This window comes from Mercurialis annua, linkage group LG1-X, assembly GCF_937616625.2.
Source record: "Mercurialis annua linkage group LG1-X, ddMerAnnu1.2, whole genome shotgun sequence".
Lineage (NCBI taxonomy): Eukaryota > Viridiplantae > Streptophyta > Magnoliopsida > Malpighiales > Euphorbiaceae > Mercurialis > Mercurialis annua.
The window spans coordinates 65,696,100-65,712,543 of NC_065570.1; the positions used below are offsets into that span (position 1 = coordinate 65,696,100).

General features: G+C 32.6%; 2 protein-coding genes across 3 annotated transcripts; one reads left to right on the forward strand and one right to left on the reverse strand.

Moving 5' to 3' along the window:
• Nucleotides 1–651: 651 nt before the first annotated feature.
• Nucleotides 652–1,786, forward strand: LOC126665054 (EPIDERMAL PATTERNING FACTOR-like protein 8). 2 transcript variants are annotated; one of them, XM_050357736.2, is made up of 2 exons: nt 652–1,118; nt 1,196–1,786. In XM_050357736.2, the coding sequence occupies exons 1-2, from the start codon at nt 1,046–1,048 to the stop codon at nt 1,408–1,410; spliced, it is 288 nt and encodes a 95-aa protein (XP_050213693.1). In that variant the 5' UTR covers nt 652–1,045; the 3' UTR covers nt 1,411–1,786. The 2 variants fall into 2 exon arrangements, with proteins under 2 accessions (XP_050213693.1, XP_050213694.1); XM_050357737.2 differs by having other exon boundaries at nt 683–1,118; nt 1,199–1,786.
• Nucleotides 1,787–3,217: 1,431 nt separating this feature from the next.
• Nucleotides 3,218–11,579, reverse strand: LOC126661735 (CBL-interacting serine/threonine-protein kinase 24). Its single transcript, XM_050355603.2, has 15 exons — nt 11,419–11,579; nt 11,107–11,328; nt 10,960–11,022; nt 10,779–10,850; nt 10,268–10,375; nt 10,105–10,179; nt 9,932–9,985; nt 8,218–8,343; nt 7,769–7,858; nt 6,774–6,896; nt 6,515–6,634; nt 5,780–5,896; nt 4,498–4,554; nt 4,292–4,366; nt 3,218–3,650 (listed from the first exon to the last, which is right to left on the reverse strand). The coding sequence occupies exons 2-15, from the start codon at nt 11,269–11,271 to the stop codon at nt 3,558–3,560; spliced, it is 1,338 nt and encodes a 445-aa protein (XP_050211560.1). The 5' UTR covers nt 11,272–11,328; nt 11,419–11,579; the 3' UTR covers nt 3,218–3,557.
• Nucleotides 11,580–16,444: the final 4,865 nt, after the last annotated feature.

Genomic DNA, 16,444 nt, shown 5'->3' on the forward strand with positions numbered 1-16,444 from the left:
GATTTTTTATGCAATTAAGCCTTAAAAAATTAAATTATTTTAATTAAAACTATACTCATTATTTATAATATTCTTATTAAATAATTGATTCATTCACCATGGGTCCATGTCAATATATTTTTATTAAATAGTGATTTAAACTGACTCATAAATTACAAACTAAACTACTTGTATTAAAATTATTAAAAATTACTAATTATTATTGTTATCAAATAAATAATCAATTTAATTTAATTGAAATAAGAATATTTTTGATATATATTAGTTAACCAACTTCTAAAAATGAAAACAAGTCTAAATTCTAGATCATTCAAAATAAAGATTAACCTATTAATTATGGATGGCCTAAGTATAAAGGTGAGTAAATAAAATTATTAAAGTGGGAAAAACTATTTTATTAAATTCATATTAATAATTTTATTAAAAAATAAAAATTTATAAGTTGGACAACTATCTGTTATATGCTCGGTATGAGTGGCAGAGCTACCGTTAGATGCAATCGGACGCCCATCAAGGCTCGCGAGCTCCGTCCAATTTGATATAAAGAAAATTTCGATTATGATTTTTTATATCTTGAGTTATCGTTCAAAAGAGAAAAAGACAGTTCTCCTCCCATCCCAGCTAAATTTTTTTGGCGATGCCACTACATGCCTCTTTATCATATTTTTAAGGGATAACAAGTAAAGACACAAATGTACTACAATTAATTTTTATTTTTTTAAAGAAAGTCAAGTCATGAACTTGCAAAAGATGAAAAAAAATGTAACTTCAGTCATTCACACTGAAACCCTGAATACATAGTGACTGTTGCTTGAAAAGAGAATTCAAGAAAAGCAAGGGACCACTCACTCTCTTCTTCACTATACTATGCTTCAATAATTGTTTCCAGATACCTCTCTTTAACTGCAAGAATCATCACTGTAACTTCAACAAATCAATACCCTATTGCTTCTCATCTATCTTCTTCTTCTGCACCAACAAAACTCTTTCAATATTAATCATAATTCTGTATTTTTGTTTTAGTTTCTCTGTTTGACAAGACCTCATGGCTTCATACCCAATTGGGCTAACAAGAATTTCATTAATCATTTGCCTTCTCATCTTTTCTTCCACTTCAGGTAAAGGCCAAAAACTATATAATATATTAATTTCATATATTTGTGCTTTGTTTTTATGATGATTCAGTTTTAATTAGCAGTGGGGTCATCGCCATTTTCAAGAGGAAACGAAGAACAAATGGTGTTGGGTTCAAGGCCTCCTCAGTGTAGCAACAGATGCTTCAATTGCAGGCCTTGCATGGCTGCTTTGGTGAGTCCTCCACACCATAAAATGTTGTCTTCTAGAGGAGATGAAACTTATTATCTGCTTGCATGGAAGTGCCGATGTGGAGATAAGTATTTTCACCCTTGATATATAAACCCTAGCTAGATGCAGGAGATTGTAATTTATGTAATGGATAATATTTTCATTTTTCTTTAATCTCTTGCTCTCTTTTACTATCAAGAAATCTGCACTAGGGTTACAATCTATAATGCACGGAAACCTTGAGGAAAATGTGTTTCTCCGTTTTCGCCGTGTCCGAAACTCTACGAAACTCAACAGCCGGGGCGTTGGTGAAATTCAAACCCTAAATTTCCATGATTGAACTTTGAACATACTATTCCTATTCGTAGGCTAGAAGTATGTATTAGGGCTTAAATTTAAGAGGTACTCTTCTTTGATTGTTTTTCTGACGAAATATGTAAATTCTTTTTAACTTTTAAGCATCTATTTTAATTTTGATAAAGTCAATTTATTAGTGCAATGGAATAATGGAGCTATCAATTCCACAAGTACTGATTTTTTTTACCATCACAGATATTAACTTTTGGATTGCAAAATAGTGGTGTCTATTTTGGTACTCTGATTTTATTTTATTTTATCAAAAGCTAAAACTTTTATTGATGAGAATAAAAATTACATAGATGAATGGTTTTTCAACAAATTAAAAAAACTATTCTAAAATAATGATGAGAGATTTGGGCTTTTTCAACCATCAAAAGGTTATCCAAAACATATAGGGTTCGTATTGAAAATACGATATTAAAACCGCTTAATTCTTGAAATTTTAAATTTTTCAATTCCCATCGGCAATTATAGATCCAAAAGTGATCTCCCAAAATCTACAAGAACATAGATTTAAAACTCGAACGGATCAAAAAGCATGTAAAAGACTTTAAAAATTATTTTATCAAAATAAAATTCAAACAAACACCTTAAAAAAAGACTTACTGAAACAAGAAAAGTAGATATGCGATAAATAGTACAATGAATGGAGAGAAAATTATTTTCTAGTTAACTGGAAAAATCATCTTCTCCCACTGTTAAAAAAATGAAGAAGAAAAGGAGTGTTTTGGTTTTAAAAAAAAAGGAGAGCTTTTTAGTTTTAGAAAGAAGGGAGTGCATTATCAACTTTTAATTTGTTATAACCAACTATATATTAATACTAAAAGTTGGAATATTGGTTTGCTGCTAGTGAATAGTGATAACATTATCAATATCATTTTGGCTAAATACAGATATGTGCCCCTGAATTTTAAATGTTTGGCCACTTGGACACTCATGCTTAGGCCATATTTATTTAATATTTTTACTATTAAACACTTTTCACCTTAAGTCACCAAGAGTGGCATTTCATACATATGTGCGCGTGACTCCCTCATATCTAAAAGATAAATAATTAAGTTATACCATTAAATTTTATAAGAAAAAATTAGCTAAATTTTAATTTTTTGACAAATTATATTTTAGTTATAACTGAAAAATAAAAATCTAGTTTTTTTAAAAAATTGTAAAGTTATAATGTCCAAGTTATTTTAGATTTTTATATTATTTATGAGCTTTAAACTTAAAGTAATTTTTATTAATAATTTGAAATCAAAAAAAGTAATAAATATAATACGAAATATAGTTGAATATTTATAAAAATTAGATGTGAGATATTTCATCAATTTTATAATTTTTTAAGTATATGAAGTTAATTAACCTTCTATCCGAACAAGCTGGTCTGAGGCATATGGTGAATGTGCAAGGACGTAAATACAAAATCAAATTTAAATGTTAAAATAGTTCTCACTTATATGAGTGCCCAAGCGACCAAATGCCTAAAGTTCGGCTGCACAAACATACATTTAGCCTATAGTTTTTATTTAGAAATTTAACTTTAAAAGTATATAAATTAGCCTATTCCAAACCATCAGAGTTTTCCTTTTCATTAGTGTCAACTGTTCTTTTCGGCCTACCATTATGAACGTGGGATTTTCAACTCGCTCATCCCTTTAAACACTAATTATAACATACAGATTTTCGTTACAGGAGCCTTTAGAGAATTACTAGCTGGATCTATCTCAATTATTTCTATTCACAACATTATGGTGACAAGGATATCATAATTTACAAATTGGTGTTTTAATTTATTATGCTAATGCCAGGCAGTATATATCTCCATCATATCCTATTCGTGGAGTCCTCGTGCTGCTTCGCTAGCTAACTTGCTTCACTCCCGCAGATATTGTGGATCAGCAAGATATTGTTCTAAGCAGGCTGCAAGAACCACCACCTTCTGCTCTCCATATTATGTTCTCTAGTTTAGCACAGAAGTTCTTGTAAAACTGCAATGACAAGCCGACATCGCAAAAACCCACCATTATTAATTAATAGAAAATATGCAACTAATTGCATCAGATGCTATTACCAAACAATAAAATTGAAACAACTACGGATAAGAGAGTGAGAACTGAAAAATCAACCAATAGTAGACAATTTATTCTCTGACCTTCCAAGTCGATAAGTACATGAACACTAGGGTTTACCTATGTTATTGCGTCAGTGGGTCTGCGTGGTGCAACCATCATTCATACCGGAACAAAGCTGGTATAAGGGTCATTAGCCACGAACAATGGTTGTTTAATTCATTTAATAGTTAGTGAGATTCCAAAATATACCATGCCAACTATTGAAATGGACAGAAAACAAGGGGAGGACTATCAAGCTGAAGAAACAAGAGGGCTAAAAAAGATATAATGGTTAACCGACCTAGTTTTGCAAAATATCATCATTTATAAAGGGATTGCCTAGTCAAGGGATTAGTCTCATCTAAAAGCACACGGATTTTGTTATCAATTAAGAGTTTTGATCCCATTGATGGACAGGTTCTTTGATAAAAAAAATCATACATGCCAATGGCCTTATAACTATGCATGCAGCATTATTTGACGATGAACGGACAAAAAGTTGGGAGTGATGAAGCTACCTTGTGATATTCAAGAGTATCACCAGAAGCCTTTCGGACATCTACCATGAAAAGCGATGGTGCAACTTCAAAAACCTGTGCGAACAAACAAATAAGTTAGAAATGGTGTTCCTTCTGAAGCCAAAAATTCTAGGTTCTATCAAAACAGAAAAGCTTTGAGAGAGCAAGAGCGACAAACAGACAAACGGTACAATCAAACAAGTTACCTCTAGGACAACTGCAAAGTGTCCTGCCTTATTTGCAGAGACTCCTTCTAGCCTTGTCTGTGAGAATAAGTACTTATTAGAATAAATAAAGATATTCCAACTAAACATTGCAAATTAATACATGACAATCCAATTTCTAAGGAGGAGATTTCTTAAAAGAAACTTCTTGTGGGTGCATCCTAAGTAGTTTCCTTCATTAATTCCTTGTTTGAGCTTTCTTTTGACAAGAACTCTAGCACTTTCTTCCATTACTATAGAGAAATGGCAGCACTAAAAAGATGGCATTGTTGATAGAACCTTAAGAGATGGTCATTTTCAAAAACAAATTGAGGGGGAAAAACTCAATTAGACCAAACAAAAACAACAACCTAAAAGCCCAAATTATCAGTAAAAAATAAGACTAAATTTTAAACTATAACATGCTCTCCCAGGAAAAGTGCATTGAGGTTAAAATGATGTAATAAATGCAGGCCCAATTTAAACCTTAAAACTAAAGATTATCATAAGAGTCCGATTGATGATGAAAAACGCCTTGACGTTAAGGAGATGGTTATTTCTTTACATCAATCAATTGTGCATCTGTTAGCTGTATCTAGTGGAGACAGTATTAAAAATTCCATGCAAAGAACATGTAGTTTTGCTGATGTGAATTCAAATACTCTCACCAATTAAGGGAGACCACTATCATTCATGTCAATAGTTAGAAATGAATTTGAAATCGAACACCAAAGAAGATGGCCATAGTTCACACAACTAATGAGATAAACCATAAAAATTGATAAAATTGAAAGAATTTGACATAACTGGAAAACAAAACTATGATATTCAAGAGTTCTTGAAGTTATTGACTTCAACAATATAGGGAAGCAACTTAATTGCAATCCATCGTGCTAACAAAGATTTTACATCACGTTAACTCTAGTTCCAAATGCTCAATCTATCTGTTAGACCAAAAAGTAAAAATAATTTGGATATGTGAGATGAAGGATCTATATTCATTTTGATGGGATAAACTGAAAGTAACAGTTATAGGGTTAGAGGAACTACAAAAAAAAGTGTCATGCAGTTAGCTCCCAAAGGAGAAAGGCTCCCACTCGAGCTCTTAAGAGTCAACCAGTTAGGAAATCAAACAGAACAAAAAGGATATGGCACTTTCTAAACTAGAGGGACCACTATCATTAAAAAGGGCAAATAATTCAGCATCATAGCTGGGGAATTGCGTTGTACACTTGGATAAAAAATTCAAGAAGTTGGATGAGAATGAGGCATCAGTAAACTGTACCTTGTAGTTACGTGTATGAACCTTAAGACTCATAGATTCTGCAACGGTTTCAATAGTTGAAATTATATCTTTTGCTGGTTTGCGGGATACAAATCGCGTTTGCCGCCTCACATAATCCTGCCAACAGAAAATACCATCAGTGAATCTGCACTGAATCACATAACCATGCAATTATGCGGGAAACAGACAAGGAGAAAAAGGAGACCGCATTGGTGGAAGAGAAGAATCACAAAAGATATCCTAATAGATGGAAAGTTCAGGCCCTTCACATTATCAAGTCTTTGTAATTTCTTATTTCTTTCTTATTTCTTATTTCTTATATAAATAGGTTACATGTTATCCTATAGAAATTTAAACTTGAAACCTCTTGCCATCATCTGCAGATCTAAACTATACCAAACAGCAGAAGCAAATTGGTTTCAGTTCAATTTTTCATACAGCCCGTCCTTGTAGCTAACTAACAAATGCATGGCCTATTAGTAACTGTCTGATGTGTCACATGTTTACATGTATCAAATATTTCAAGAAGTTATAGACATTCTGACCAAATTCAGCCAGTTATGTTTATTCAAATAAATATTCAGCAGGAAATGTGAAAATCTGTAGAAAAATATCATAAACAGAGAAAATTTAGCACTCTGGGCAACGTGGTACATATACCATACATATATCAATCATGTTATGGTGGATCAGTCATATCCGGTGGCTATAATAGTTAAGAATATAATGCCACACCTGACGCCTGTCAAATAACACTGACAGATTCAATCCTTGGGACAAGGTGATCATCTCAAAGGCGTTCATTATAAGCGGCGACACTTCACTATTTTCTGACTGCTCTGCTACATATTTATCCTGAACCAGCCAGCACACAACCACCATTCACAAAGATAAATGAATTAATAAAGGCCAAGACAGAGGTATCAAAAGCCAACAGGCTACAATAAGGTACCCCAGCGAAAGGGAGAGGGAAACTTAAGAAATAATGGCAAACCTCAATATCATCAAAAACTGCACGAACATCATCTAAATCCACTTCTTCTTTATCACTTTGTTTGACAGGCACATAGTTTTTCCGAAACCATGAATGCTTTTTAATTCCTTCAATTGTTATACGCTGCATTAAGCAAAACCAAGTAGAGACATATAGTTTGCAATTTATATATAAGTTCCCGTTTTCTCAGGCGATTGACAATATGAATTGAATGACCATGGTCATGACAGACTATGATTAGAAAGTTGTATAACATCTAATGCATACATTTGAAAGTAAGTAGAAGCTTCAGCAGTAATATGTTGAATGAGCTTTGACAATCTTGTTGAACATAAATTATATTTTATTTCAGTTATTATCTGTAAGTACTCTCGAGTAACATCATGTGTGACCATCTACGACCCTACCAACTACAATTATAAATAAATAGTTAATTCTTTTTTAAGAATACAAGGCCAATTAAATGCAATAAATTTGAATTATATATGGTGGGAGACCCAAGGGAAAATAAGTGTAATACTGATATGTAATAGCTGTTCGTTAAAACTTGCTTCTATAAGATTTAATCTGAACATTTGCCTCTACCAAAAAGATAACTTCCAAATTTCAAATCCTCGAAAACAGAAGGCTTCAAAGTGAACAAAATTAAAAAAATGATTGTTGAAAGTTTGTTACTGCCTACCACATGGGTCAAATCATGAGGAGATTTGGTTCATCAATTGTTTTCTAAGAAAACTCATGCAAAGAGAACAGCATTGTTCACGTTTAGCAAACAAGATTCAACTGATTAAACTTTAACCATATGCAAAATAATGAGATTCCCAATCACACCGGACCTGAGCAAGTAAAATCCAGTCTTTTTTCATAGCCTAATCCAGCCCAAAGAGTAATTTAAGCTTCAAACTATCTGATTCAAGCACTAAAAAGTATGGCACGTGAATTGTTTCTTTTCTTCTGATTAAAAGCCATGCAGACATAGAAATTAAAATACTTACAGTCTTTGGATTGGGAACAAGTATCTTGTCTATCAAACTCTTGGCGCCAGATGAAAACCAAAATGGACAAGAATATTCTGCAGCATTTATCTGCACATCAAACAGTTTTATGCGTTTAAAATACATTTCTGTAATTTCTGAGTATCCACAGAATTGACATTTATCGTCAAGAAGCAGTTACTGTGGGAAAGATGAAGATAAAAAGAAAGGTTCCTCTGAATCTATGCATGCAGACATGACAAGAACAAGGCACAGATCAAAAACTCATATTTGGAACTGAACCTGCATAATGTGATGCAACAAGATATTCATAGAAGGCTATTACCTCAGAACAACAAAACAGCTTAACATCCAAAAATGATATTGAAGAAAATGGACGAGCGAGATAGAAAATAATATTTTAAATGTAACCTATTTGATTTATCCAAAACATGTTAATGCAAGCTAACCTTTTTGTACAACGTAGGCAGGTCTACTTCATCAAATGGAAGATATCCAGCCATTAGAACATAGAGAATGACCCCACACGACCACACATCAGCAGCTGCCCCATCATAACCCCGATGGCTGATTACCTGATAAAGGGTCCTTATTGTTAAAAACTATTAAGAAACAGAGACACATATTTCACTTGCGTTGCTAACTGGACAATGTAAAAGGTCATAGAAATGCATCTACCTTGTATTAAAACAATGATCAAGTAACAAACACTAGTGATCAATCACATAAAAAATGATTACCAACAAAACTATTAATAAGCTGAAACCAACGGATAGAAAAAATAAGACATCATCATAAATTAAAGTTTACACATAAGTACATGACAGCTGAGTGATAATGGTTCTATAACTTAAAAATTAGGTTATGTACAGTTTACAATTCAGTAGTTCTCTCCATCCTCATTTAGCACCCCTTTACAGCTGCAGCAAGATATCAATATCTAACCTCTGTCAATACTCATATCCGAAACAAACAAAAATCACTTGGGACTTCTTTAACTTTTAATGTGGTTAAATGTTGAGAATATCCTGCATTAGACTTAGTTAGAGACCTAACAGTTTGATTTTTGGATGAATTAATTATTTGACATGGTATCAAAATCTCTATAATCGCTAGGGTTCGATCTTTTGCAGTATAGTTGTAAAAGCGCGAGGCGCACGTAAAGCGCAGAGGGCCACATGTAGCCTTAAGCACGCCTGAGGAACGCCTAGATGAAGATGGTCACCCAAGGTTTCTTAGGCGCACCACCCTCGCTTTTCACTTTTCTAGCGCCTAGCCGCGCTTTTGAAAACTATGCTCGGCACCCCATTTAAATAGTTAATATTTAAGATCCAAAGTAAAGTGAGTTCGTACTTGTTCACGCTTCAAATTTAATAAACATCCGCGTTTGGAGAGTGTTAGAAACCTAATAATTTGAACTTTTGGGTGAACTTGTCATTATACACACTTAAAACTACAATTCCTAATATAAGTTTCTCGTCATTAACAAGTTCCAATAACTAGCCAAAATGATATCAACATGGGCAAGCACCAAGGTTCCCATGACAAAAAAACTCCCATCGAATGAAATGAGTCACAGTGCACTTCATGTGAGACAGTTATAGTGGAGTCTAGGACCAACTAATTCTTGAAAGACTGACGTGAGCCTAGCATTAAATCATGGCCAACCATGCGGTTATGCGGAGAAGCATTGCTCTCGTATGGGATCATGAATTGACTAAATGAAGTTGCTTATTATGTGTTTGGTTCAAATGAACTCTATGAAATTTACTGGAATTCATTTATAAATGAGCATTATCTATTTTTTAAATTTAGTAAAATTGATTATATTTATGCCAATGAATTTATTTGCAAATAAAACAAATTTTAATAGAATGAATTGAACCAAATAGGGATACTGTAGAAGAAGGTGTATTTATATATAAATGAAAGACCTGTCAAATTGAGAAAGCGCAAAAGTTTTATCTCATAGAAAAAGAAAGAGAGGGAAAGAGCAGATAACATCTCATAGAGGTTGCATCCAAGCAGAGGAACTCGAATGAAAATTTAGAATGAGATGGTGAAAACCAAAAATTGACTCTTATTTAGAAAAGCAAAAGACAGTTTCAAGGCGTAAGAGAACGTATCATGTCATGTATTTATAATTGCTTTATGAGTGTGTACCTCAGGTGCAACATAATTTGGGGTTCCACATGTTGTATGAAGAAGTCCAACTCCCTGCACATGCATAAAAAATTTCATGTGCATACACTCAAAGATAAGCTATAACATTACAATTAGTGGAAAACTTGGTGTTACTTGAGCCAAAAGTAGGAATTTCATGCTTAGTTGCTTACTTGCTGAGGCAGCGCACTCAGTCCAAAGTCTGAAACCTTCAAATTCCCAAAAGCATCTAGAAGAAGGTTTTCAGGCTAAACAAAGAAATGTCTTTATCAAGAAAGAATCCTGAAGTCACGCATCAAAGGTAATAACTCATATGGGTAGAATATATATGCTCACCTTCAGGTCTCTGTGGTACACACCCTTACTGTGACAATGAGCAACTGCATCTACAAGCTGCTGAAAATATCGCCTTGCGTCATTTTCATGAAGTCTTCCATGGTTAACCTATGCGGCAAAAGGTGGAAAATGTTAACATTTACAATGCTCAATGAAGGATTAGCATATAGCAGACGACAACAATAAAACAGCTATTTGCTAATATAATTAAACCACAGTTCAATCCCAAATATCTCTGCATGTACTATTGCAAGAAGGGGTTTTCTGTTTTGTCATTTCCCAGACTTTATCTGGATTAAAATATGTTCAAGGATTCAATAATCATGCTGTTTTGCTGCACAACTTATTTACTTCGAAATGCCTTATTTTTCATAAGTAGCCAGCAACTATAACCTTGTAGAAACATAATAATGGAGTAACTAAAAGTCAAATTCTTTCAATAAATAGTTAAACTTGTGCATATCCAAACATGCTCATATAAGGAACGCAAGACAAGGATGAAGGACCTCACAATTTTATCATATAATTCTCCTCCAGTAACAAACTCGAGAATAATATATATCTTCGTCCGGCTTGCCAAAACCTAGGAGTTCAACCATGTCAGCAACATCAAATTTAACCCAAAAAATTTGAAAAACTAATCATAAAAATTAAAGAAAAAACAGAATTAAAAAAGAAAAGCAGCATTATACCTCATGTAATATAACTATATGCTTGTGTCTAACAATCTTCATGATAGATATCTCTCTCTTTATCTGTAACCAATAATTAAACATAACTGTATCATGATTAATTATTAACTCATCATCTATAAGCATAATTAAAGAATAATTGAATACCTGATCAACCATTTTATGCTTAAGAATGGTGCTCTTAGCCAAAACTTTCATGGCAACGCTTTCTCCAGTTTCCATATTTTGAGCAAATTTAACCTTCGCGAATGTTCCTTCTCCGATTGTTCGACCGACTTCATATTTACCTACTTTTCTCGATACTTTTTTCATTTTTGCGTTTTATCTATCCTTTAATCGCATTTCACAAACAAAAATTCACCGCGATTTCTGCAATCACAATAATTAAAAATTAATCAAAGAGAAAGAGCACGAGGCATAGATAAATAAATAAAAAAGAAAGGTAAAGATTTGTTTTACCGTAAAGCAGAAATAAATTAGATGGCCGGCGGTGGACAGTGGAGTTGTGGTTAGCTCCGGCAAGGTGGTGTCGCGGAGAAGAAAATTAGAAGAGAGCGTCTAAAAAGAATGGATCAGAAGATGGAGTTCGGGTACCGGAGCTACCAAATGAAAGAGCTGACTTATTATTGAAATAAATAAATAGAAAGGTGACGTAATAAATTACCAACTTTTGTCTTGTTTATGCTTTATTTATTGCTTTTCTTGTGACTGTTGCTCTGTTGTTGACCCTTGTCGACCAAAATTAGAGTTTGCTGCTTGCTCTTTATCAATTACTATAAAAAAAGAATCGGACAAAACAAAACGTTCATTTTACACCCTTAATTTTTTTTAACCGGCATACACCAATAGGGAGAGACTGAGATAAGCATGGAGATTAGAACGTGCATCATGTTAAACAATCCGATATATCGAAAAAGAATAATATCTTGATGTAATTCGGCCTCTCCATTTAGAAGTTTCCGAGTCGTTGTATCGGAAACTGCACGTGTGTTTAACAGACTGGAGGGAACCACAAAAGATTTTCTGACCCAAGATAATGTTTTTTGTGTGATACGCACTTGACACCCAACTCGAGGCATAACAAAATTTGCCAGCTCGGCAAACTGAAAGTGTGGACCAAGAAAAGATATAAAGGTTTGCATCGGTAAGTCTATATAAAACATCTTAAGTGCAAACCCTTAAGATACTTCTTTCTCACCTTTATTCTTTTTATAGTTTTTTCTTTTTTTTTTCTCCCACTAAAATGATACTGACTTGAGCGTCGGAGCAAACAGACGGAGAACTCCTCTGACGTTCCATCTGACCTCTGTTTCTTTATTTTCCGTGCAAGTTAACAGCTCGGAGATCCTCATGGTGCTTCAATGATTTATGAAAAGAGACTATAAAAATCTTTAGACATCATAAAATGTCTTCGCATCATATACATTTGACATTTTATTTTTAAAAGAACAATGGATATGTACGGCTTAACAGATACATGTCTAAAGGTATAAGAGTTTTTCTTACATAACTATTGTGTCATGTCATATTTAAAACAAGTCTGAGCATTTACAATATAAAAGCTTTTAATTTTTTTTATTATATATTCCACATGACTAACGTATTATCGGTTTGTTGCACAAGTAACATAGATTGTTTGTTGTACATTTTTTCCTAAAGGCAAAACCACTTATTGAAGAACCAGATAGAATTGGCCGGTCGAACCGGTTAAACATATTCCGACATGCCGTCCCTCCCAGTTAACCTTTAACCTCTAAGAACCGGAAGCTAGTCTAACCGGTTTGGACCGGATAGAATCGGAGAATTAGCAAACCGGATTGAACCGCGGATTGGACAATTTTATCTTATTTTTTCATAAAGAATAAAAATCACCAATTGAAAAATAAAGTTTCGATTACACAATAACAACTGCTCAGATCTGTTTATGAAAATGTTAATTTAATTAGTTAGATTCTATATTTACCGATTTAGATTGCTAAATAATTGGGTTTAAAAAATAAATTAAAGAAAAATAGTATTAATATTTGCCATTTTGTTGTGTATAGATATTTTGAGTGAATATGTGCTTCTCATTGAATGCTCTATGATTTTATCCTAGCTCTAAGTAAACTCTAATAAAACTCTTGTCCTCTTCAACTATTAAAAGCATATTAAGTTTTGGTATTCTTTAAACGCGTGTTTCTGACGGTGGATCGTTAAAGAAACACCAAAAATGTGAGTAATGGCAGAAGGAGCATCAACAATCAAATTGTCAATTACCGATTTTTTCTTTTCTCGATATGAGTCGGATTTGTATCAATTTTAGATCAAACTAGTTTTTTTTTTGAAATCAGATCAAACTAGTTGAACCGACCAATTTTTACAATAATAAAAGCAATGGCCTAGACTTTATATTTATGCTATATTGTAATTCTGAACTTAAAATATACTTTCAACATAACTTTGACATGGATTCATAAGCTTCAAACAATGTGTACAATAATGATTTTCTCCATATGAGGTATTATTTATTTAATTGACTTTACAGTTTACATGTCCCCCTCAAAACCGTCAATTTCTTTAAACCTTTTCAATTCTCTTTGAACACCATTTACTTTGCCAAAAACGTTACTATAACATTTGTTATGCCAACAATGTTACAATAATCAAAACTTCTAATTTTCCTTTTAAAAACACTCTAAAATGCCATTTATTACGTAAAAAGATGTACACACCAACAATGACATATGCTCTTCTATATATTTCCTCCACCATCCATTCCACATACAAAACTTGCATTTAGCTGGAACATATGAGGTGTTTGCTCAAATAAATCTGATCCCAGAGATAAAGTCTATCCAAGCAATTTTCATATCTTTATGTAGACTTGTGCTACATATGTGAAAATCAGGGGTTTAATTGGTTATATCAAGATTCTTAATTAACTGTAACTGTTCGTGTTTTCTTAGCTACTTCTTCCCTTTCTATCACGTTTTTCTTTTAGATGATAATAAGAATTTCTGACAAACCATTAATTGTTTCATTGAAGCAAGAGATACTGAGCTTATTAATTGAACAAAACTTCAATCGTTTTTCCATCCATAATTGGTAAGTCGTTCTTTCATCCATAATTGGTAATAGTTTTTTTGCTACTTTGTGAATTTCAAATGATAAAAGTGCTACTATAATCTTCTTTACATTTAGCAAAAACGTTAAACGTAAAATTTCATTAGTTGTGATAATAATTCGAGTTTCTATTAGTTGTTAAACATTTGCATATTTTTGTCCAAATATGCATGTATAAATAACTAATCAGTTTATATATATCTCACTAGGTATGTGCATATGTTCATTTGATGTATTTGTTCATAAGACTGATGAACTCAATAAGTAGTTGCAAAATGCTTAAATGACTCCACATATTTGGATATACAATTTGCTTGTAACTAAAATTATATTTATATTATATGGTTACTATAGAATTTAAAATTAAATATATTTACATTCTATGTCTTATGTTTGTATCTTGTAGAATCTTTTTGATAAGAAAATTTCACGAAACAAAAATCGAGCTACCATTTGTTTTACTAGACATATTGTGTATATGTATTCTGATGATTGATTTTTTTTATTAATATCTTAGAAACATACTCCTTCCGTCCCAAACCAATAATCTCAAAATTGGTTTGAATTTGATTAAAATTCAAATCTAATAAATCTTGCAATCCAAATTTTCAAATAAAAAACATGGATTGAGATTTCCCAAGCTCAAATGAACTTGAGGGGTGAAGTTCATTCAATCTACACCATTTATTATCAAATGGATGGAATAAATAAAAAAAATATAGTTTTAATTAAATTGATCTACACCATTCATTTTATAATGAACGGTGTAGATCGCAAACTTCATTCCCTCAAGTTCATTTAAATGTGAGGGAATCCTATTTCAAAATTGAAATCCAAATTCATAACTATTCAAATGCATCATTAAAGAATTTGCTATTAATTTGAGATCTTGCATTTCTATCGTGATCGGGTGGACTTGGAAAAGGTATTATTTCTTTATCGTTATCTTTTTTTAGGAGTAATGTCATAAAAATTCATCAATTTTATATATTTTCTCAATTTAAACATGCCTTTAAAAATTTGTCATAAAAATACATCAACTTTTATTCATTGGTGTAATTTACTGGGATGGAGGCCATTTATTCATTGCTGTAATTTACTGAGATGGATGCCATTTTTAACTAATGAGTGAATGTCACGTCAACACCGTGCATGGATTGGCACTACAATATTTTAATCAAATTTTTGCGTCTCCTTATGCCAGTTCTTTTGTGCATCTTACAGACGATAATTGGATGGATTTTCTATCAATTAGTGACATTGAAGACCAGAAATAAATATCGGTAGCATGGGGAGGGACATTATCTTGAAGCTACAAAAATAAATATAGGAGACCGAGTTCTTCCAAAACTATTGAACTACAAAGAATGCCTTATTTAGGACAATTTGAAACATTTGGCACATTGGCAAAAATATTCAGGTCAAGTTGAATTTTTCGGTATGAAAGAGGTTGCTTATTCACGGGTTTGTTAGGGTTAGGATCCTCCAAGGCTTTGCGGACCTTTAGGATATCAATGTGTCTGGATGGTTTAGGTTGGTTTAAACTACCCTCACCTTCGAAAATTAGTATAAAACTCTTTGTCATTCCAATTCTATAACTACTTGTCTTATCCATATTTTGATCTAAACGAAGGTTGGGGTAGTAGACATGCTGATTACAATATGGGCAGCACCAAGACGGCCTCGTTGAATTCATATCGATAAAGTTTCTAAAATCAAAATACTTAGAAAACAGGAATGAGACAATGAACTTATTAACGGCAATTGGCAAGGCCGGGAAAAACCATTAAAATACACCGACAACCACAACATCGTTATCGATATCGACATCGTATAATTGATTTTAAGATTGTTGGTAAATCGAAATATGTTATCTTCTCAAATAAGATTCTCACAGTTGAATGTTTCCATTAGACAACCAAACAACCACGGTTAATATTATTCTTAACAAGTTCATAATGAAGCTTTGAGGGAACCAATAAAAAAGAGTTAATGGCACACAAATCCACCGGCTTACAAAGGATAATGATCACAACAATGAAATGCTCCATGTGCCGCGTGCATCATTAAACATATATCTTTACTAGTACATTCACCCTCGCGTTGCTTCGGGGTTTAAGAAAGGCAATGAGTATTTTAAACATAAAATACACAGATAAACCAAATAATCAAAGCACAATTAAAAATATAGTCTCCTAATCAATAATCATAATGCGATATCAAGTCCAATTCCAATAAAAATATTTCGTTAAAAATAACCTAGCATTAAAACCATTTATTACAAATAAGCAAATATAACAAATGCTCTCACTTTGCTTCTGGAGGAGCATAATTAGATGAAATATCAAATATTAATATTTTAAAAATATCAAATATTCTC